Source organism: Enhydra lutris, unplaced genomic scaffold (genome assembly GCF_002288905.1).
Source record: "Enhydra lutris kenyoni isolate GAN:26980312 unplaced genomic scaffold, ASM228890v2 scaffoldscaffold77, whole genome shotgun sequence".
NCBI lineage: Eukaryota > Metazoa > Chordata > Mammalia > Carnivora > Mustelidae > Enhydra > Enhydra lutris.
The window spans coordinates 5,247,850-5,271,174 of NW_019154161.1; the positions used below are offsets into that span (position 1 = coordinate 5,247,850).

Consider the following 23,325-nt stretch of genomic DNA (forward strand, 5'->3'; position numbering starts at 1 on the left):
GTTTTATTTATTTACTTAAAGATTTTATTTATTTAGAAAGAGAGCGAGCACAGGCTCAAGCCAGCAGGGGAGAAACAGATGGGGAGGGAGACAACCTTAAGCAGACTCCATGCTGGGTGAGGGGCCTGCCATGGGGCTCGATCTCTTGACCCTGAGATCATGACCTGAGCCGAAACCAAGAGTCGGACCCTCAACCCACTGCGCCACCCAGGCACTGCTGTTCTAAGTGTTTAAAAACCAGCCCTTGTTCCCTCTGCCCTCCACTTGCTTACCTGTGTGGTGGGTCACCAATAGAGTTCTTAGTGGGCTCATTTGGTCTGTCCCCTCAGAAGCTGAGGTTGGGGCCTGAGGAGGAGGGCAGGCTCTTCTCCCCCAGCTCCCCAACCTCCTCTTCCCTGTCTCCAGGTGGCCCGCGGAGCCTTCCCTGACCATCCAGGGCCTGAAATGCGGTGAACGCCTGCCTGTCTGCTACCGCTCCCCAGGATGGACCGTGGCAGCCTCCTGCCCTTCCAGCTGTGGTGCCCCCGACCCTTTGGCACCTACTCACAGAACCAGCCACGCCCGCCTACCGCAGCCCTCAAGCCGTCAGCCTGCCCAGAGCCTGGCAGTGGGGCTGAGCCAGACCACGGGCCTGCCCACTCCGAGAACACCCCGCCCGCCTTGGCCACAGAGGCCCCTGCCTCCCAGCCGGCCCCTCTCCTCTCAGCAGCAGCTGCTGGTGATGAGGGGCGAGTCCTGCTGGACACATGGTATGTCATCAAGCCCGGGAATACAAAGGAGAAGGTGGCCTTCTTTGTGGCCCACCAGTGTGGTGGGAGCAGCCGGGCCAGCTCCATGAAGGTCAAGGGACACTGGGGCAGTGACAGCTCCAAGGCCAAGCGGAGGAGGCGCTGTCTTGAGCCTACAAAGGCTCCCCCGGACCCAGGGGGCCCAGAGGCACCCCCTGCCGCTGAGGGGGCTCCAGCCTCGGCTGGCGAAGACGTAGACCTGCTCTCTGTGGCAGAGATGGTGGCACTGGTGGAACAGCGGGCCGCCCTGGCTTTGCAGAACTACCCGCGTCCGGGCACCCCGGCGCCTGTGGTCTTCGTGTCAGCTGAGCAGGGTGGGCCTGCCAAGGGGCTGGGGTCTGAACGGCGATCCGGTGGCGGGGACTGCAGCCGGGTAGCCGAGGCGGTGGCCCACTTCGAGGCCCAGCGGGACAGCCCTCCAGCCAAAGGCCTCCGCAAAGAGGAGAGGCCCGGGCCAGGCCCCGGGGAGGTACGCATCGCCTTCCGTATCTCCAATGGCCGAGAGCCCCGCACCCCCGACGGCAGCTTGTCCAGTGGGAGCGGGGGCCGGCCGGGTTGTGCCTACCCGGGCAGCCCAGGCCCCGGGGCCCGGGCCAAGGACAAGATCACCTGCGACCTGTACCAGCTCATCAGCCCCTCCCGGGATGCCCTCCCCAGCAACGTGGAGTTCCTCCTGGCTCGGGCGGATGAGGCCAGCGAGGGGGAGACGCCCGTCCCTGCCAGGCCCGAGGACACTCCACCGGCGCCCCCTCCACCCCCTGCCCGGGACTGCGGAGCCTCAGGCTTCCACGTGGATGTGGTGGTGACGGGGGTGGTGGATGAGTGCATCTTCTTTGGCAAGGACGGCACCAAGAATGTGAAAGAGGAGACGGTGTGCCTGACGGTCAGCCCCGAGGAGCCGCCCCCACCCGGCCAGCTCTTCTTCCTCCAGTCCCGCAGTCCAGACGGGCCCCCCGAGCCCCCCCCGGCCGACTCCCCGGCCACCGCGCCGGGCCCGGACGATGCCGAGGGGACCGCGGACACGTCCCTGTGCCGCCTGTACCGGCACGTGTCCCACGACTTCCTGGAGATCCGCTTCAAGATCCAGCGGCTGCTGGAGCCGCGACAGTACATGCTGCTGCTGCCCGAGCACGTGCTGGTGAAGATCTTCAGCTTCCTGCCCACACGGGCCCTGGCGGCCCTCAAGTGCACCTGCCACCACTTCAAGGGCATCATCGAGGCGTTTGGCGTGCGGGCCACAGACTCGCGCTGGAGCCGCGACCCACTCTATCGTGATGACCCTTGCAAGCAGTGCCGCAAGAGATACGAGAAGGGGGACGTGTCGCTCTGCCGCTGGCACCCCAAGCCCTACCACCACGACCTGCCTTACGGACGTTCCTACTGGATGTGCTGCCGCCGAGCTGACCGCGAGACTCCGGGCTGCCGCCTGGGTCTGCACGATAACAACTGGGTGCTGCCCTGCAACGGGCCGGGCGGCGGCGGCGGGGGCCGGCCTGGCCGCGAGGAAGGGAGGTGAAGCCGGGGAAGGGGGGGGGAGAGCCCATCATGCCCGCCCCTCCCCCCCCCCCCCCCCCCCCCCGGGAGCCAAGGGCCAGGTCCGGGTCACCAGCCCGTCCCCCCAGTCCAGGCAGCGTTGATTCCCCTCCGGAACTGAGATGGGGTTCAGGGGATGATCGAGAAAGCACTCTGATCCACTGACCCCTGTTGGTTTTCTACTTTTCAGACCCAGGGCCGCAGACCCTCGAGTAGGGTGGTTTTTTTAATCAGCATCTCAACAACTTCTCCATTCAGCCCCCAACCCTCTCCCTGCCCTCTACATCCCAGGGACCCACCAGCAGGGAGCAGAAGGCAGCTAATTTTGGTACTCCGCAAGGGTTCCCCCATTCTGGCCCCCTTCCGCCCCCTCCTCCCTCCCCCCCCAGCCCCCTGCGCACCCCAGTTCTTTGTCTCTGGAGCTGTGTTCTGAGAGGCTGCAGGGCGCAAGGCTGTTACCGCCTCTGACCTGCCACACCAGGGCTCATCTCCTCTTTAGGAACTGGGGGCCAGTGAGATCGCAGATCCGAGGTGACACTTTTCGTGGCAGCCTGCCATTTCTAGATGTTTTCCCCCACTAAGACAATAAAAATCACTGTTTTCTCCTTAATCTAAAGCTACCGGTTTCTTCACTTCCCCTGAAGGGGAGGAGAACGATGACAACAAAAAGTAGAAGTATAAAGGTTCCCCTCCTCCCCTTACTGAAGCTGTTGCCATCACTTCTCTCCCCCTCCCCTCCTCCAAAAAGCTGTGAAGCCCTTTGCCTCGCTCTTAACAGCGTGGGGGGCCGGTGGGCAGGGACTGTGGCTTTGAATTTCTGGATTGTGTTTCCTTCCACTCTGGGTACTCGTTCAGGCATTGGGGTCTCTGCAGCCCCGGCCATGTGTGTTTCTTTAGAATCCTTTGGTCGACGGGAGACCTTGGTTTTTCAGGCAGTTTGGGCTGGAGTATTTTCGTTTGTTCTGTTTGGGGTTTTTTGTTTTTTTCATCCTTGTGGTTCTGGAAGCTTCTGGTGTGTGGCATCTGACCAGTTTTGAATTGGTCCTTTCTATAAAATCAATATTTATAAGGCTGGGCCCAGACTGGTTTGTGTGTTGTTCAGGGAGGGGGTTGGGGCGAGAAGGGAGCCACGGAGCACTGCATGGTGAGCCCGAAGAGATGGGGAGAAGGATCCTTCGCCAAGTCCCTTAGCTTGAGATTATTTTTGACTCTTCATCTGTGTCGTTTTGGATTCAAAAATCTCAAAATAGTAATAGCTTAAACAAGATAGTTTTCATTTCTTTAGAAATCCCGACTGGGTAGATAATGGTGGCCTTGAAGTCCTCAGGAACCCAGGCTGCTTCTGGCTCCCCGTCCTTTGGCCGTGGACCTGCTAGAATTCTGACCATCACCAATTTGCAGGAAGAGAAGGCTCCTGCCTCCCATAAGTATTATACTCTACTTACATGTACATCTCTCTGGTCTGAGCCTCAGCCACATCGAGCGGCTGCCAGGGAGACTGGGACATGTGGTTTTACAGCTGAGCACATTATGCCTAACAAAAAAAAACTTACTAAAGATCTCTATAATTAAAGCCTCAAAACAGTCAATTAGTTACTAAATTAAAAAAGGGGAATTAAGTCATTTTTAAAAATTCAAGTATAAAGGAATAGGGAAGAATGAATGGTGAGAGGTCATTAACAGTCTCTGACTTTGTTTTAAAGATTTATTTGAGAGAGAGGGAGCGCGAGTGTGCACATACCGGGGAGGGGCAGAGGGAGAGAGAATCCCAAGCAGGCGCCACACTCAGCGTGGAGCTGGAGACCGGGCTCAGTCCCATGACCCGAGCCAAAATCAAGAGTGGGACAGTTAGGGATGCCTGGGTGGCTCAGTTGGTTAAGCAGCTGCCTTCGGCTCAGGTCATGATCCCGGCGTCCTGGGATCGAGTCCCACATCGGGCTCCTTGCTCGGCGGAGAGCCTGCTTCTCCCTCTGCCTCTGCCTGCCATTCTGTCTGCCTGTGCTCGCTCTCTCTCCCTCTCTTTCTCTGACAAATAAATAAAATCTTCAAAAAAAAAAAAGAGTGGGACAGTTAGCCCACCGAGCCGGGTGCCCCAACAGCCTCTGACGTTCTTATCAGGGAATAAAAATGACCAGAGAGACTAGGAACTATCATGGTAGTTACTGAAATACTTGGGAGTTTAGAATCGGAGAGACCTGGGTTTGGGTCTAAGCCTGGCTTTGTGGGATTTCCATGTTCTCTGGAGGGAGGGGCCAGATTACTTGGATTCTCCTGCTGAAACGAGGTAGTAAAAAAAAAAAAAGAAGAAGAATAAAAGCCTCAACTAGCCAATATACTACAGTTAAAGGATATACCACGCCGAAAATTTCAGGGGAAGAGACCTGGGACCCCGAAGCTACTTTTACTCTGAGGGCATTTGCTTGTGCCGACAAACGGGTTTCTACTCTGTGGTCTTAACTGGGATAAGCAGGCGGAAGGCAGGGCCAAGGTGGGGAATCTAATAGGAGATGGGACCCCACCAAGCTACAAGCTCAGGTAAGGAGGACAGCCCGGAAGGCTATGGAGAAGAAGTTCTGAACACTGAGTAGGGCACAAGACCAAAGGAGAGAAGAAAGTGGTCCCTGAGACTGTGCAGATACGGGCTGGCGCTTGGCTCGGGTGTGTGGCGTCATCCTTGTGTTCGGGGTACTTCTGAGCCGAGCTGTCTGACAGAAACAAACATAAATCCTCCGGGGTAAGGAATGCTCATCTAGAATCCCCACAAATGATTTTTCAGGCCATGAGCAGCCCACAGTCAAGTCACTCAACACGCGTGGAAATAAAGCACCAGGAGCAAGAACCAGCGGAGACAACAGAGCAAAACCAGATTCACAAGGTCTTTGATCCGTGAACCCGCCAGTCACGGATTAGAATACGGGTTTCCCCCCACTTTCCAAAAGCTCAAATTATACCACTTGGCTTTCATAAAAGACCTACCGTAGTACAGTAATGGCTTTTTTCAGAGAAGTGAAAATCTTTTTTGGATCTCTTTCTGTTAATGAGAACAGGTACTAAGGTAGGGTGTGTGTGGGCTTTTTTGTTTGTTTTTGCTTTTATTTTATTTATTTATTTATTTATTTATTTATTTTTAATTTTAAAGATTTTTATTTATTTATTTGTCAGAGAGAGAGGAGCTAGAGCGAGCACAGGCAGGCAGAGTGGCAGGCAGAGGCAGAGGGAGAAGCAGGCTCCCTGCCAAGCAAGGAGCCCGATGTGGGACTCGATCCCAGGACACTGGGATCATGACCTGAGCTGAAGGCAGCTGCTCAACCAACTGAGCCACCCAGGCGTCCCTTATTTTTATTTTTTTAAAGATTTTATTTATTTACTTGACAGAGATCCCAAGTAGGCAGAGAGAGAGGAGGAAGCAGGAAGCAGGCTCCCTGCTGAGCAGAGAGCCTGATGCGGGGCTCAATCCCAGGACCCCAGGACCATGACCTGAGCCGAAGGCAGAGGCTTTAACCCACTGAGCCACCCAGGCGCCCCTTGTTTTTGTTTTTAGGTTTATTTGTCAGAGCACTTTAGGTTTATTTGTCAGAGCAGAAGCAGAGGGAGAAGCAGGCTCCCTGCTGAGCAAGGAGCATGATGCAGGACTCGATCTCAGGACCCCGGGATCATGACCTGAGCTGAAGGCAGACACTTAACTGACCGAGCCACCCAGGCATCCCCTAAGGTCTTTTGTGGAAGTGCAGCGGCGTGACAAACTTGGAAAGTGCGGGACACTATGCGCTTAACAGCTTACGAAAGTTTCCACAGGATCGCTCTGCTTTCTGAGAGCAGGGCAAACGTGTAAAAGAGCTTGGAAATCTCTTCAGGCCACCCAGAACTAAATAATGGCCTAGCAGATGGGAAAGGGAAAAAGCCCCAGACACAAGAACCCAAAGTAAAAACTCAGAGGCTGAGCTCAACAGCAAATCAGACACAAGTGAAAAAAACGATTGATTGAACTACAGCTAGGTCCAAAAAGGAGCACAGAGGCAGAAAAAAACAAAAAAGAAAATAGAAAAGAATGTTATGGAAGATAAGAGTGAGAATGTCTATAACACACATTCAGTTGACTTTCTAGAATCGGAAGAGACAGTGATGCAAAGATGATATTTTAAGACAGGATGGTCACGAATTCCAGACCGATAAATGACACCGATAAGCCCAGTGCATCGTAAGCGAATGCATTTTGAAGAAAAGTGCCTAGACACGTGATCTGCAGCCACTGATTTCTCTGAAGATGTTTCAAGTAAAAATGGGAATCCTGACAGTCCCTCCAAACACATGGATTTGTGGAACGTTGGTACCCAGAGTGCTCAGGCATTGTGCTCCTCAGATAAACCTAGGGATCCTGCCAGAGTGCGAAGTCCGGGGAACAGACAGGAACTGGGGAAAACATCATGCCAAGCCGCAGCAGCCTCATCTGTGAAATGGGCTACCGATCCCTGCCCCAGATTCCAGGGGAAAGTGCGCATCAGGCCCCCTTGCCCAGTGTGCGGCCCACAACCGCACATCGAGAGCCCAGGGCGTTAATAGCACACAGCCCCCTGTCTCTGACAGAGGTGATGGTCTCGCCTACTTTTGGGGTGGCTGTGAGATGAAGGGGAGACAGGGTGTTCTCACGTGCCTGCCACTGCGCCTGCCACATGGGGAATGAACAAAGGAACCGTTCCTGTGGTTGGGGAGCCTTGCCACCCTGGTTGTTGATGTCTGTCAATTTCCCATTCTACACTTGGGACTCGTGTCACCTCCACCTCCCTCACCCGCACCCACACCCGCCTCCCACCCCCACCTGCCCTGCTCTGGCTTGCAGCGAGTAGAGCCCCGGGAGGAGCTACTCTTCACCAACCATCTGTTGGCGCGGCACAGGTCATCTCTGGGAGTCGGGACGTGAGGTTAGGAGTTGCAGCTGTGAGTGAGCACGTGGGCTCTGTCAACAACTGGGTCATGATCCTGAGCCCTCACAGCCTCCTTTGCAAAAGGAGAAGCGGAAACTGGACCGACCTCAGGACTTGGGTGGAGACCACCTGAGCTGGTAAGTGCTCACGGCGCCTGGGACGCGGGAGGGGGTCTGTACAGGTCAACTACTGTGGCAAGCCATGAACACGGACAAGTCTACATATCCTCACTCGTTTGAAACCCTCAGCTTCAGCCCGTGAGTTCTCTCGAGTCTTCGAGCTGGCTTGGAAGGCCCATGCTCACCTTTGCTAAGTAACCCTCCATCCTGGCCTGGCCTCCCCACCGCCTACCAGGGCTCCATCTGAGTCACAAAACTGGCAGGCACGGAGCCCCACAGGAGGACCCCCTCTCTAAGCGCCCTCCATTTTACGGTTTTCTTTTGAGTAGGTTTGCTAAGCCACTGGGAAGACCCCACACTGTATCCTTAAGGACAGCAGGTCCCCAACTTCTCTGATCGGGAGACTCCCTCAGTGGCTCATTGCAGAGTCCCAGCCCCTCCCTGGAGTTCTGATTCAGGAGGTCTGGGGTGGAACCTGGAGTCTGAATTTTTTAGTAAGCACCCCCATTGAGTCTGAACCTTAGCTGGGTTGGGAAGTACTTCCTCAACCCACAAGTGAAAAGGAAAGGATGGTTTGGTAGAACTCGTTGGCAGTGAATCCGTCTTACTCATTCCTCCCATGAATACACTTGAACTGTCAAAACCTATCATTTCCCAAAGTGTCTTCTGAGGTACCCTAGGCGCTTCCCCATAAAGGGCTCCAGTGGTGAAATACTTTGGGAAGACAACACTGCACTCCCTGTTAATCTTGAAAATTCACATTGTGCAATGAAGAAACTCATTTAATGTCTCATCCCGTGTCTTCGATCCCCTTTTTCATGCAACACCTCGTAATGCTAATTCTGTAGAATATGTTTCACAGAAACACTGGTCTGTTGCCCTTGGGTCTGGCCGACTCGAGTTCCCAAATATTGGCTTCCACCTCCTCTGTTCCTGCGTCCAAGCACATCTCCTGTGGACCCCCACACGGCACTCCATGGACATAAAAACACAAGCCGCAGAGAATTCATTTGGCGGGGTGTTCTGACCGGTCCAGATGCCAGCCCGAGGTCTGCCAACCATGAAACTGAGAAGAGCCTTTGGCCCCTGCAGAAGGTTATTCTGACCGACTGCTTCCTCCAGGACGGGGTCTAAGCCCTTATTCCTTTGGCTGCCACCCCCACAGTAGTCTTGACTCCTCCATGTCTTTAAAGAATGGTGGCTTGAGACAGAGGAAAGAGGGTCTTCAAATCATAGCGCAAGTAGAATCCATACCAAAGAAAAGGATAAGCCAGCATACCCCGGGGTAGCCTGGCCTGAGGTCCATTGGTTCCATGTGTCCTTGGCACGTCCTGGCTGGGCTCCTCTCCTCCAGCATTAGCCGCGGAGGCTAGAGCCCCAGATACTCAGCCAGGAACACGGCGAGGATGCGGCTGAGGTTGTGCACTGTGGGGGGGTGCAGGTTGGCCTCAGAGTCGTGGGGTGTGTGCCACACGTCGGGGAAGGGCATGGAGATGAGGTGGAGCACTGGGACCCCTGGCAGGAGAGAGGGGAGGCTCGGTCAGGCCGACCCAGGAGCCCAGCCCCAGGCCCAGGGAAACCTGCCTCACCCCCCCCCCCCCCACCAATCCAGAAGATACCCTGTCCTGGCACTTGAAGAACTCTGAAGGATGATTTTAAGCGTGTGAGGGCAACATGTTCATTTAAAAATATATACATATCCAGTACATGTATTGTTCTTATACACCAACTAGAGAAACTCAAAACATGGGGTTATGCAAAGACCAGAAGAAGGGAAAGATGTCTTTGACCTCAGATTGCCAGGTATATTATTAGGCTCTTTTTCTCTTTATGAATAGCTCCCCTGCCCTTTTTTTTAAGACTTTATTTATTTGACAGAGAGAGTAAGAGTACAAGCAGGAGGGGCAGCAGGCAGAGGGAGAAGCAGACTCCCCACTGAACAGGGAGCCTGATGCGGGGCTCGATCCCAGGACCCCGGGATCATGACCTGAGCCAAAGGCAGATGCTTAACCCACTGAGCCACCCAGGCACCCCAGTCTGTCCTATTCTAAAACCTATGTTCTGAACCCCTCTACCAGATGTCTTCCACCCTGGCTGTGTGGCAGAATTATCTGGGAGTTTTGTAAAACTAACTCAGAGACCCAAGATTGTGGGTCAGTGAAATGAAAAACGCCTGAAACGCAACTGGACATTTTTGGAAGCTCCTCCGTGATTCTGCAGGGCTCCCGCAGGGCCTTGAAAGACAAGTACTGGAATCTGTGCTCACTGAGGCACCGCCAGTAGTAGCTAACATTCTCTGAATGCTTACTGTGGGCCAGGCACTGTGCAAGTAATGTCTGTACGTGTATGATGAGCTCATTCGGTCCCCTCAACAAGTCTGAGGTAGGGGCTCTTAGTGCCCCCATTCTACAGATGAGAAAGTCGAGGCACAAAGATGTTCAGCAACTTGCCACCAGTCCCCGACCCTGGGAAGGGGCCAGATCCAGGTCCCACCTGTCCCTCCCTTGGACACCGCCCCCCTACCCCCACCCCACAGCAAGTACCTCGACGGAGGAAGGGGATGTGGTCATCTTCTACGGAGCCAGGGGGCTCCCCCGGCTGGAAATACATCACTTCCTGGGGATGAGACTGTAGCAGGTTCAGGCGGTGCAGTCGCTTCTCTGGTGGCAGTGGGGGTTAGAAAGCAAGGGTCAGCCTCTCAGGGTCAAAGGGTCCCCTGTTCACAGATAAGGGCAGGGCGGCTGGGGGTGAAGCACTGATCATGCCCACAGGGATGCAGTTTGCTAACCCTTACCATGGGCTCACTGTGTTCCCGGTCTCCTCTATTCCCTCTGAGCCTAGAAGGTAGATCTCCCTACTATTGTTATCATCGTGCCCATTTTACAGATAGGAAATAGAGGCTCAGAGAGATGAAGCCACTAGTCCAGGTTCACCCAACTGGGAAGAGGCACAGCCAGAATTCAAAGCCAAGGCTACTGGACCCCAGGGCCTGTGTGGAATCACCGCACTTGATTGCCGTGGGATCTTTGTGTGTTTCTGCTCTTAGAGAGACAGCAGGGAGGTGGAGGGTGGCTGGATGACCCCTCAGAAAACAGGTACCTGCCCCGCCCGGCTGTTCCTCCAGCATCCCAGGCCGCTGCCCGCCCCCCACCTTCATGCTTACCGATGCTCCGCAGCCGATGGAACCAGCGGGCTGTGTGAGGGAAATGACTGTAGAAGTTCGGATTAGGGGCGCCCAGGAGATCGAGAAGCATGAAGAGCTCCTAGGAAGAGAGAGGCTGGGTGGGATATCGCCAACCTTGTGTTGCCCTCTCCCGCCCTCACCGGAACCCAATGGGGGCCCTGGTCTTACGATAGCCTGGATCCTGGTGGGGCCTGGGCTGTGGGGGGCAGACTCCATGAGCTGGGCCAGGTGCCGGGAGCCATAGAGGGAGTCCTGGGGCCCCCACTCCTTCAGGGCCTCTTCACCGTCCAAGAAGAGCAGCTGCAGAGTCACCGGGGCCTCCTGTGGGAGCCAGGGGTCAGGGCCAGCTGGGCTCCAGCCCTCGGCCTCGACCCGTCCACGTTTCCTGCCTGCCTGCACCACTGAATAGGGCAAACTAGGTCTCTTCACTTGCAGAGCGTGGGGGCCAGAAGTGTGGAACCTGAGCCAGACCACCTGGGTTCAAATCCTGACTCCGCCCATTCATAGCCGAGCACTAACTTACAGGTAAGTTACTAACTTCTCAAGGCATCAGATGACAAAATGGGATTAATAACAATTCTAATCATAAGGTGCAAATCATAGGGTGCAAATCCAGGTCCTGGAACAGCGCCTGGCATATAGTAACTAAGAAGGGGCGGCTCTGATTATTATTATTATTCTCTAGGCTCCTTTAACAGAAGAGACGGACCCACAGACGAATCATTACGCAGTGAAATGCGCTTGGGACGAATGCTTCCAAGAACTTTGGGGTTCCAAAAGAGCACGGGAAGGGAGTGGGGGATAACCTGGCCCGGGGAGCACTTTGGGTCTGCTGGGAAGGGACGTCTGCACGGAGGTGAGTGGGAGCTGGCCTGACAAAACGGGGCAGAGGGGCAAGTGTTTCCAGGCAAGAAGCAATAAGGCCGAGGGTTGGCACCAGAGCCAGAGAGCTTTGTGAAGAGGCCTGAGGGGGTCTGAACCACGGAAGGGGTCTGAGCAGGGGAGAAGCAGGAGGACATTTGTGCTTTCTTTTATTTTTTTTTAAATTTAATTTCATTTTTTTCTCTCTTTTTTTTTCATTTCATTTCATTTTCTCTTTTCTTTCTTTCTTTTTTTTTTTTTTTTTTGCTTTCTTTCATTTGCAAATCCTACACATTTCTCTTGACGTAATTTACTGCCAGGTAATCTTCTGGACTCAAGGAATACAGCAGAAGACAAGAGCTCCCAAATCCCGGCCTGAAGGATTTTGATCTAGCTGGGCAGACGGACAAACACATCCACATTAAACACCATAAAGGCTTGGGATACTGACGGGGCTCTCTCAGGGCGGCTGGGAAACCATCTCAGAGGTGGTGACATCGGAGTGGACACTTGAATGAAGGGTGGGAGCCAGCCAGGAAGATGTCTGTGAAATGCATGTTCTAGCCTGACCAAACAGTAGGTACAAACGCTCTCGGGCGGGAGTGAGCCCTGTAAGTCCGAGGAACGCGGAGGAAGTGGAGGGGTGGCTAGAGCAGGGTTAGGAGGGACATGGGAGGGAGAGGAGACTCACGGCCCCTATTAGAACTCTGGCTTATGTCTCCAATGGGGTGGGAGCCATGGGAGGGTTTTGGGCAGAGAGGAAACGGGATCTGACACTCAGGGGAGGGAAAGATCCCTGTGACTGCAAGTATGGAACGGAGATAGAAAGACAAGTCCAGGCAGGGAGGGTTGGGGGCTTGGACTAGGGTCGAGGCAGCCCTGGTCTCCCACCCTTCCCCCCACTCCTCACCTGCTCCTTGGCTCTACTCAGCTCCTTGTCGAGGGCCTGGGCCAGCTCCAGCAGCAGGGCGCAAGGCACAGCCGAATCCGTGGCCCCCACAAAGGGAGTCGACCCAGATGGGAAGAGCTTGGAGTCATAATGGCAGGCAAGGGTGAGGTGACGGGCAGCCCCTGGGTCCAGCGTGGCCACCACGTTGCCAAAGTCCAGTGGCCCCAGGGGTGTCGAGGCCGTGAAGGGATCCAGTTCCACATGCCAGCCTGCGGTCAGGGTCCGCAGAGTAGCCTCCAGGAACTAGTGGCAGGAGAGAGGTGGGAGGGTGGGTAGGGACTGGGGAGGAGGTTGGAAGAAGGGCCATGTGACCTGAGCCATGCAGAGCACTTGGGCTGACTCCTAATCCCCACTTTGGTTTAAGTCATTCCCTTGACACGCTTTTGCTGAGGGCCTACTGAGTGCCAGGTGTGTCATGACCTTGCCTCTCCACGCCAAGGCTAATCCCAGCTCACTCGTCCATTGCACTCTCTGTGTGCCAAGACCTGTTCTAGGAACCCTGTAGGAATAGGGACTGTCGATGGCTCCATTTCATAGCTGAGAAAACTGAGGCACAGAGAGGTTAAGAAACTAGTCCAAGGTCACACTCCAAGTGGCTGAGGTGGGATCTGAACTCTAGGGATAAGTCTTCAAATGACTAGATGCTTTCTGGGAGTGTGCCAGCCCCGGAGCCAATCTGTAATTTGATTGAAACCCTAGGTATGACATTTATTAGCTCTTGATTTGGCCAAAATGCCTAACTGCTCCGGTCCTCAGTTTCCATCTTCATAGTGAGGATTACATGGGTGCTCACCTCATAGAGCTGTTGCCTAGCACACAGTAAGCTTCTGCGGGGAGTACAGACAACAATACAGCCTAGTGGTTACCAACGTGGGACTCTAGATTCAGATTAGCTCCAGTCAGAGTCCCAGCTCTGCGTCTTAGCTGCTTGGGGGATCTTGGGAAGAATGCCTATTTCCTATTCCCTGGCAGGCTGCGGGGCCAGGGGTTGGAGGTGGGGGCCCTTACCTTTCTGACTTGGAGATTGCCGGGGCTGCCCGGGGTCCGCACAACCAGCAGGGGGCGCAGGTAAGTGTTCCAGAGACGGTCTGGGTCCAGCTGCCCCACCACCCTCCGCAGCCGAGCTTCGGGGAGGCTTCCGATCAACCGGCCCTTAGGAGTGGATGGGATAGGGAAGAGCCGAGCGTGAGAGCAACCTCCCTTCCGACCCCAACCCGGATGCCATCGCCCCTAAGAAACCCCGGTTCTTCCTCCTAATTCGAGACTCCAGCATTGGAGGTTTCCAGGATAAATTCTAGACTCCGGAGAAGTCCCTGTAAGCCCCTGAGGTCCAGCCCACCCCACTCCTGACGCGGAAATCAAGGCCGAGAGAGAGGATGGACTCTTCCAAATAGCTGACTTTCAGATTAGAACCCAGAACTCCCAAGTCTTACTACTCCGGACCCTTCCTCTTCGGGAGAACCACCTATTGCAGAATAAGCCCGAAGCCTCAGTTCTTTCGCAACGGGCATGCGCTCTAACGATGGAGACCGCAGCACCTGCGGCTGGGGCCATCCGATACAGCCACGTCAACCTGAGACCGCAGGGAAGGGGAGGCGGGGATCGAGGGCTCCCGCGGTGCCCCTGTCCCTGCCCAGCCTCACCCCCAGCTCCCGGCCCCGCGGCAGCTCCTCAGTCTGGCGGAGCCAGCCGCTCCAGATGGTGTAGAACGCCGAGGCCACGGCCAGGGACAGCAGAAGCAGGGGCAAGAAATGCGCCCGCGGGAGCAGGCGGCGCTTGGGCGGTGAGGGTGGCTCCAAGAGGCCACGTTCCCCGAGCCGCAGCCGGGACCGCCCGCGGCCCCCGGAAGGCATGGCAGCTTCGCCCAGAAACCGGTCTCTGGCCGCGGATAGTTTAGGCCCAGCCAAATCCCACCCCATGGAATCACCGGACCAATGAACAAGAAGAGCGGCTGCACCATCCCACCCTCCCTCGGTCAGTGAAGCCAATGGGGACTGTAGTCCTGAGAACACGCCTCCTTGTCTCCCTGGGGCTTTTGGGGTTGGTTCCCCCGAGAGTTGCACAACCCCAAAAGGGAGAGCGAAAGGGGTAGGCTCCGCCTCAGCGGAGGAAAGGAAGCCAATGAGAAATGTTTGATCGCGGAAAACATTGGACCCAGGTGCAGGTCCACGCCCCTCCCGTACGAAGGCAAAGGATTGGTTACTCGGAGTCGGAAAGATCAATAGACACGTAATAGAACAGACCCTGAAGGAAAAGGGGCGGTGTCCGTCCCTGAAGCAAGGAGCCGATTGGCTTCGTGGAGGCCGCGCCCCCGAAGGCAGGGCCGGCGGGCATTTGGAAAGGGGTGTCCTTTCCCTCCTTCAACCTGTGCCGCTCTACAACGAAATGATTTGAGTCGAATCCGTTTTTTCCTTCTCTCCATTGTCGTGAATATCTGCCCCGTATGGTCCCGCAACACCTTGAACTACTAGGCAATGCTTCCACCCCACCTCTGCGCGGCGCTGGCGCGGGTCGCTATGGCAACAGGCCACGCCTCCGCAGGTTGGGATCGCGCAGGCGCCAGCGGAAGTGAGCTGCCGGAAACGGAAGTCCCGCGTGTCGCTCTCCCTACAGAGGCAACCGCAACGCGGAGGAGACGGTGCTGACCTGGAACCGCGGCCACTATTACCATGTGAGGCCGGGCTAGGCTTTGGTGGCGGGATTGGGGTTGAGGACGTAAATGTGGCCGCTTACCGGTGGCGGGTAGAGGCGGGACGAGGACAGAGATCTTAGGGGTAAAGTACGCACCTTTCTCCTGACGAGTTTGAGGACGGGCGTGGGGCCTTTGACGGGTCCTGAGTTCGAGACAGAAGGCATCTTTATCCGTTAACGGGCTAGGATTTCCCAGATAATTGGTCTTACTGAAACGGATTTTAAGGGGACGCAAAGAACCTGGGAAACAGGAGTGTGGAGTTTTAGAAATAACGGCTTTAGGTGCGGGACTTTTCTGGACAGTTTGAGCGGGAGGCGGTTGGCTTTTCACCTCATTCGAGAGTTTTTCAGCTCACGAGTCGCCGAAATGACTTTCCTGATTTATTTACTCACTCAGCAGTTATTTATTGAGCAATCCCTTATTGGTTACTGCTTTAGACACGTGGGATACATCAGTGAATACCACCCCTGCCCCATAAGAAAAAAAATCTCCCCAGCCGCAGCTTCGGGGGTGGGAAAAGGCCGGCAATGAATACATTATAAAGCATAGGTAACATATAATAACATATAAAGCATAGGGCGTGTTAGGTGACCAGAGCTGTGAGTAAAGAAACAATAGAGCAGGGTAAAAGCAATGGGGTGTGCCAGTTTTGAGAGAGAGTAGCTTAATAACCAGTGCAGGACACAATGAGAAAGCTACAGTTGAACAAAGACCTGAAGACCCTGAGATCCTCCGAGATATCTGGGGAGGGTAAAGACAGAGGGAAAGCAAATGCAGAGGCCCAAAGTGAAAGCTTGCCTGATACCTTAAAGGACCACCTAGGAGGCCACTGGTGGACCAGAGGGATGGACAGATGCAAGGCATTGTAGAAACTTCGGATTTTATCTTTTACAAAGAGATGGAAGGCATGGGAGGATTTCGAAGCATGAGAAGATACGACTTACTTTTTTTTTTTTTTTTTTTAATATTTTTTATTTATTTGACAGAGATCACAAGTAGGTGGAGAGGCAGGCAGAGAGAGGGGGAAGTAGGCTCCCTGCTGAGCAGAGAGCCCGATGTGGGGCTCGATCCCAGGACCCTGAGACCATGACCTGAGCCAAAGGCAGAGGCTTAACCCACTGAGCCACCCAGGCGCCCCACGACTTACTTTTTGATACAACCTCTGGGACTCCTCCGGGAAACAGACCGCTGGGGAGCATGAGTGGAGGCAGGGAGGCAAGTAAGGCTGTTAGAAGAGAGAGGTGATGGAGGTTAGGCCATGGTAAGAAAGGTGAGCTTTTGGGTCTATTTTAGAGACAGATGACAGGATTTGCTGGCACATTGAATGTAGGATGTGAGAAGAGTCAAACTGATATCAGAGTGTTTTGCTCAGGGAGCTAGAAGGATGGAGACGAGGAAGGCTGTGGATGGAGGAGGTTGGGGGTGGTTGGGAGATCTGGAGCTCAACGGAGGGTGTGTGAGGCTGGCAGTGTCTGTTAAGCATCCGAGAGGTGATGGCAAGTGAGAGGGACTGAGCAGGAGGGTGGGAGTGTTGGGGAAAGGTTGGGGAGACACCCCCAAGTGCAAGGCCATGTGACCACACAAGCTCCAGCACTGGGCCCCCTCACCTGTGGGTTCCATGCTTGCCCACTCAGGAGCCTCCTCAACAAGCCCAAGAGTGAGATGACCCCAGAGGAGCTGCAGAAGCGGGAGGAGGAAGAGTTCAACACGGGTCCACTCTCTGTGCTCACGCAGTCAGTTAAGAACAACACCCAGGTGCTCATCAACTGTCGCAACAACAAGAAGCTCCTGGGCCGCGTGAAGGCCTTTGACAGGTGAGCGCGGGGGTCCTGGAACGTGTTCTGTCCAAGCCCAGGAATGTGGTCCCAGCTCCAGTGGGAGGAGCCCGAAGTCAAGATTTTCAGAGTCCTGGGGCATAAGTACCAGCAGACCACAAGGTGCGACAGTGTCTTGCCATGTCTTGCGGTCCGTCCAGCCGTGTGGTGCAGTAGTGCTGGGCATGAACATGGGAGCCAGGCTTCCTGGATTCGTGTCCCAGCTCTGCCTCTTAGCAGCCAGGCGACCTTCAGCAAGTAACTTTATCTCTTCCATACAATGACGCTAATTCTGGTGCTTGCAGACTTAATACATGTGACGTGTAGTGAAGTCCTCAGCAGTACAGCCTCGGGCACGCAGGAAGCTCTTCATCACTTTTTGCCGTTATAACGTAGAGTACCCATGCCCAGTACTTGTTTTAGGGTCCAGAGACAGCAGTGACTAAAGCAAAGATGGGTCCTATACTCCGAGAACTTACACTGTAGGTCGGGAAGCCGACAGTGGGCATGTAAATAATTTGTCATAAGAAAAGTAAAGCTAGGGGCGCCTGGGTGACTCCATTGGAGGGCATCTGCTCCCATGTACGTGTCATGATCCTGGGGTCAGGGGATTGAGCCCTGTGTCAGGGTCTCTGCTCGGTGGGGAGTCTACTTCTCCCTCTCCCTCTGCCCCGACCCAGTTCGTGCTTGCTCTTGCTCCCTATCGTGAATGAATAAAATCTTAAAAAAAAGAAAAGCCAAGTGAGAGTTTGGAGTGCTGGGAAGGAGGTGCTGTCCTAGACTGTAACGCGAGAGGCCCCACAGGAAGAGGCCGTGATGATCAGACCTAGATACAGTGAAGGAGCAAGCTTCACTTGCGGTCCGAGTGTTCCGGCCAGACGGAACAGCGCGTGGTTTTTTCCCTTTCTGGGCTTCAGTGTCCTTGTCTGCAAAAAGGGCCTCATAAAAATAGCCCTCGCAGGATGGTTGTGAGGATTGAGGATTTCTGTAGGAAGAGTCCTTGGCTCAGTAGCTCACGTGGTAAATGCTCAGTAAACATATATCCTGCAGGCTTCAGGTAGCATTTGGGAAGTAGTGTGGCAAAGCGTAAGTCTAGAATGTTTTTGCCACACGCTGTTATGTGACCATGAATGGGTCTTTTCACTCTGAGCCTCAGTTTCTTGAGGACAATGAGAATGAGAACAGGAAGTGCCGAGCCCATGGAGGCAGGTAGACCTGGATTTGAACACGGGCTCTGCCACTACCAGAATGTCATCCCACTGTGCCTGGTATCCTGCACTGGAAGCTGAAGGTGACCCTAGTGTTTGCCTCCTGGGGGTGAGATGCTGTGAGGACTGTGGACTTCGTGCTTAGAAGAGGGACCTGGCACTTAGCAACAGCACAGCAGGTGGTGGGTTATTTATATACGTGTGTGTGTGTGCGCGCACACATTTTTTTTTAAGATTTAATTTAGGGTGGCGGGGCAGAGGGAGAGAGAGTTCCAAGCAAGACTCTGCACTGAGGTCAGAGCCCAAGGCAGGGCTCAATCTCACAATGTGAGATCGTGACCCAGGCTGAGACCAGAAGTCGCCATTCAACCAGCTGCGCCACCCAGGCACCCCACATGTATACTTTTTTCCCCCCTTTTTTAAACATTCTATTTATTTATTTGAGAGAGAGACAGAGAAAGTGACAGAGATGGTGAACTGGGAGGAAACAGGGAGAAGCAGGTTCCCCACCGAGCAGGGAGCTTGATGGGAGCTCGATCCCAGGACCCTGGGATCATGACCCGAGCTGAAGGCAGATGCTCAACTGACTGAGCCACTAAGGTGCCCCTGGTTTTTTTTTTGTTTTGTTTTGTTTTTTTGTTTGTTTGTTTTTTAAGGTGATTCTCTCCTCTTCCCCTCCTGCTGCTTGTCCCCACATCAGCTTCCCACCTCTCCACCCTGCCCAGCCTCTCACCCTAGAACGTATCCTGCCACACCACACTGGACTCACACACATGCAGGGACCCCTCTGTGGTGTTAGCGAGCAGCTTTCTTGAGGTCTAATTGACATGCCGTCCTGTCATAAACTTAATTGTTTTTAAGACTGAATCTCCCCTGTGCTCTTCTGCATCTTGTTTTCACACTGTACCAGTGGTCTGAGAACGTCCCTGCAGGGCGCTAAGGCGTTCCTAACCCCGGTACTTACTGTATTAATTACGCTACTTTCTTGGGGGAGCAGGGAATTCAGTTGAGGCAAAATTGAAAAGAAACAAAAGCGCCCAATGAAGAGCGAGTCTTTGCTCCCTGCCCACCAGTTTCCCTCCCCACGAATCCCTTCATGGCGAGTTCCTCAGGTCTGTCTCCTCACATGACATCAGACCGATGGACAGAGGAGGGTGCTTTCCTTTACTTTTAATTCACTGCTAATGGCACATCACACAGTTTTAGACCTCAGCTTTTTCACTTAACAGTATACCTTGGAAATGTTTCCATATTGGTACGCTACCTTTTTTTTTTATTTTTTATTTTTTATAGATTTATTTATTTATTTATTTGACAGAGACCGCAAGTAGGCAGAGAGGCAGGCAGAGAGAGAGGGCGAATCAGGCTCCCCGCTGAGCAGAGAGCCTGATGCGGGGCTCGATCCCAGGGCCCTGAGATCATGACCTGAGCCGAAGGCAGAGGCTTAACCCACTGAGCCACCCAGGCGCCCCCCACTTTCTTTTTTAATTTATTTTTCTCTAAATTGCTGACATGTTCACAGGATTCCAAAAACAGTAGTAGCAGTCTAATGAAGACTTTCCATCCAGCCTGTCCCCAGTCTACCCAGGTCACCCCACTGCCCCCACCCCCATCTCTGAATGTTTTCTAGGATTCTGTATTGTACAAGCAAGTGGCAACATTGATGCTCCTCCTACCCCCTTTCTTCCCCTCAAAAGAATCAATTTCCTCGTGTACTTGGCATTTGTCACTCAGCAGTCCCTCCTGGATATTACTCCCTAGCAAGGTGCAGAGCTTCCCCGCTCTTCTTAACTATTTTCTGTTTTCTTGCCACTCGGTAACATTTCCTTCTATCCTTCTATCCCTTCGCCTGGCTTTAATTGTTCTTCATAGCAGGTAACAATCTGATAGTGTATCGGGGCCTTCTGTTGACTTCTGTAGCCTTCTCTCCTCACTGGAATGCAGACCCGGTCAGGGCAGGGATATCTTCTGTTTGCTTCAGGGCTGTATTCATTTTAAGTGCCTGCGGAGTGAGCCAATGCATCCTGTCCTCACATGCGTCCCTCTGGCACCGTGAGGAGACAGGGTCCACGCGGGCCGGCAGTGGAGGCGTCATGTACCCTCAGAGGCCCCAGGGGCCTCTGGTTCCGCAGAGAAGCGGCTCCTTTGCTGCTGCCTTCGGAAGTCCTTGGAGTTCGGAAACTCAAGCAGACCCATTTTGGTTACCTTTACCTTGGGCTGGGGCCCTGTTCTGAGTCTTTACGAGAATGCCGTATTGACTTATCCTCACGGCAGCCCTATGAGGGGGCTCTGGGAATGGCTCCATTTTAGAGAGCAGGACGTTGGGGCCCAAAGGGGTGAAGTTCTTTGCCCAGGCCTCAACCTGAGGACTGGCAGAGGTGGCGTGGGAGCCCCAGCTGTCCTGGTCCCAGGCCTGCACCTTCTGTGGGTGCTGCTGGAAGAGGGGCGGATGGAAGGTTCCCCCCTCAATCCCGGTGCCTCCCCCAACCCCAGGCACTGCAACATGGTGTTGGAGAATGTGAAGGAGATGTGGACCGAGGTCCCCAAGAGTGGCAAGGGCAAGAAGAAGTCCAAGCCAGTCAACAAGGACCGCTACATCTCCAAGATGTTCCTGCGCGGGGACTCGGTCATCGTGGTCCTGCGGAACCCGCTCATCGCTGGCAAGTAGGGGCCTCCTCCCTGCCGTCAGAATTCTTGCCCTCATCGTGCGAAGACCTGCCCTTTGTAATGGGAATAATAAAGTCCTGTGTTTTTTCTAGTGGCATCTGTCTGTTCCCAGAGCCTGCGAGCAGGTCAGACTTGGGGAAGGGAGGCAGCTAGGTGTGGGGCCGGGTGCTTGGGGTTAGGACATCTCTGCCTCTCTGGGGCCTCACTTTCCCCATCTGTGAAGCGAGTGGGCTGGATACAGAGAGTTCCCTTTCCTTTCCTAATCTTTTCTAGCTTCTCCTCATCACTGCTTCTCTCTCTTCCCTCCCTCTGCCCCTCTCTCAGTAAGCAGAGTCTAGCTCAGAACTTCTTGCAGTCTTTCCCATTTGTTCAGTAGAAAACAGCCCCCCCCGAGTGCCGCCTCTGCCAGGTCTGTTTGCAGTGCTGGGGACCCAGCAGCACCCAGAAGAGCCCCGACCGGCCCTCACTGACAAGAGGAGGAGGATCTAGTTAGAGCAACCAGTACCCAAATACCGGTAGCGATCGCGGCTAACACCTGCTGAGCTGTTAGGGTGCCAGGCCCTAGCCTCTGTGCTGATCTGACCTCTTCTCAGCCACCGTGAGCAGACACTGTTAATGAAGACCTCCATTTCCAGAGGAGGAAACTGAGGTACAGAGAGGGGCGAGCACTTACCCAGGGGTACCCTGCCAGGAAGTGGTGATGGTGTAATTCAACCCCACCCTGCGCCAGAGCCTGGGGCTTAACCCTGAGCTCCACTGGCCTCAAATTACAACTTCATTAGCCCTGGGAGAAATTCTCTGACCAATGTGGGGAGATAGAGATGGGAAGGGCTGTTCTCACTTATTGTGGGGGGATAAGGAAGATCCTGGTTTTGCTCTGATACGCACACATTGTGCTCTCCCCAACCCGTGTCTCTGTGTTCTGTCTCTGCCTACATCTTGCGCTCTGTTCTCCAGATAAGACCAAACACCAGGTGGGTGTGGGAGTTTGCAGGCCTCAGATCGGGATGAAAGGAGATGTCTGATACACTGACTTGTGGAAGGCACATCCTGAGTTAGTCCATGAGTCCGGTAGTGACAGGAAGAGGAAGCTTGACACGGGGCGACAGCTGTGAGGTTATAAAGATGCACGTTTACTGAGTGGCCCACATCTAATGGGAACAGTCACCTAGTGGGCAGATATTAGAGCCATTTTACAGAGCCATTAGAGCCATTTTCCAGGTGAGATAGCTGAGGCCCAGAGAGGGTGAGTGACTTGCCCAGGGTTACTCAGGAAATGACGGAACCAAGTTATGTGTAATGTGGGGGCAGTGGTGCCGCTGCAGGAGATGCTCCTGCCCCACTCCCCGCCCCTGCAAGGATTCGATTCTTGTGCGGGAGCTGGAACAGCACAGGCTCTGGAGTCCCAGTCCTGGCTTCAGATCCCTGCCCTGCGGGCGGGCAGCACAGGTCCAGCCTTGGGCACCTTGCTGGGCTTCAGGCTGAGTTTCCTCACGTCTTCGCCCAGCCCTGCCCAAATGGCTTCTAATCACCTCGTCCTTCAGTGGGTGAAAGCGAGAGCAGAAACTGCAGGAAAAGCACGCATCATGCGCCAGGAATTACCTTAAGAACGACTCACTGGAATCTCAGACAACCGTAAAAATGTAGATATCATCATTATACCCACCTTCCAGAAGTAGGAACTGAGGCTGGGAATTTTTCCCAAGTCGCACCGCTAACAAGTGGCCAAACTGAGTTTGGACCAGGCTGGTTTCTGCAGAATTACTCCTCCTACACTACCGTTTAGAGAGCAGCCCTGGGAAAATGTTTGGCACATACACATGATTTTAATAGTATACACTGTAAATAGTTAAGTACGGGGAGATCATATGAGCAATCCCAGCAGGGCTTTCTCTTAGGCATGGGGGACAGGGGCGGCACATGGCTGCAGAGACTACAAGGTCCCCACGGGGGGGGGGGGGGGGGGACAGCCTGCCTCTTGTTTCTCCTGATGCCCTGGCCAAGAAGATTCTCCCACACACCTCCCATGCACAAAGAGAGCTGTTTCTCAGGCTTGAATGACAAGGCCTTAGAGCACGATCCCAAGCTTGAAGGACTCCAGCTGCTGCGGGGCACATCTGTCCAGGGGGGCTGGGGACCCTAAGGAAACCAACACCCAGGTGCTAACTGGATCTGAGTGTAGATCTGAGTGGCAGACGGATTTAGGAGCGAGAGTCTTCTGTGTGTACAGGTGGTCCAGATACAGGCTGTCAGCTTCTCCCTAGTTCTCCTAGTTCCCCAGGGGCTGCAAAGGAATGGGGGAGGTGCATCCACCACACCCCTCCCCTGGACCCCAGCCAGCAGCGGTCCCGCTTTCAACTCTTGAGGCCTGCCCTGAATGGCTCCTGTTTAGTCTACACACCAAACCCTCCTTTCTGGCCCCCCAGTGCCGCCCACATTTCTCTTTCCATCTCTCACCTCTCCTGTGAGCTCCAGGGCCTTTTTCCCAGCCTGACTTGCCCAGAGAGCACCTGGCTCACCCCACCCTGACCCCATCTCTCTCTCTCCACCATCCCAAACCTAGGAGGCTTCCTTGACTTCTCTTGATG

The 23,325-nt window shown here is 54.3% G+C and overlaps 3 protein-coding genes across 5 annotated transcripts; 2 read left to right on the forward strand and 1 right to left on the reverse strand.

Moving 5' to 3' along the window:
* The first annotated feature begins 476 nt into the window (after positions 1–476).
* On the forward strand, positions 477–2,307 carry LOC111160694 (F-box protein 46). The gene has a single exon (XM_022523994.1). It carries the CDS (start codon positions 484–486, stop codon positions 2,302–2,304), a length of 1,821 nt encoding a protein of 606 aa, XP_022379702.1. The 5' UTR covers positions 477–483; the 3' UTR covers positions 2,305–2,307.
* A 5,727-nt stretch (positions 2,308–8,034) lies between these two features.
* LOC111160686 (glutaminyl-peptide cyclotransferase like) lies at positions 8,035–14,230 on the reverse strand. 3 transcript variants are annotated; one of them, XM_022523972.1, is made up of 7 exons: positions 14,000–14,230; positions 13,365–13,508; positions 12,318–12,599; positions 10,715–10,867; positions 10,526–10,625; positions 9,906–10,022; positions 8,035–8,877 (listed from the first exon to the last, which is right to left on the reverse strand). In XM_022523972.1, the coding sequence occupies exons 1-7, from the start codon at positions 14,207–14,209 to the stop codon at positions 8,732–8,734; spliced, it is 1,152 nt and encodes a 383-aa protein (XP_022379680.1). In that variant the 5' UTR covers positions 14,210–14,230; the 3' UTR covers positions 8,035–8,731. The 3 variants fall into 3 exon arrangements, with proteins under 3 accessions (XP_022379680.1, XP_022379681.1, XP_022379682.1); XM_022523973.1 differs by lacking the exon at positions 14,000–14,230 and adding an exon at positions 13,790–13,964; XM_022523974.1 differs by lacking the exon at positions 12,318–12,599 and having other exon boundaries at positions 14,000–14,210.
* A 715-nt stretch (positions 14,231–14,945) lies between these two features.
* Positions 14,946–20,832, forward strand: LOC111160804 (small nuclear ribonucleoprotein D2 polypeptide). Its single transcript, XM_022524158.1, has 3 exons — positions 14,946–15,027; positions 16,683–16,862; positions 20,564–20,832. Coding segments are annotated over exons 1-3 (357 nt in total). The 5' UTR covers positions 14,946–15,025; the 3' UTR covers positions 20,739–20,832.
* Positions 20,833–23,325: the final 2,493 nt, after the last annotated feature.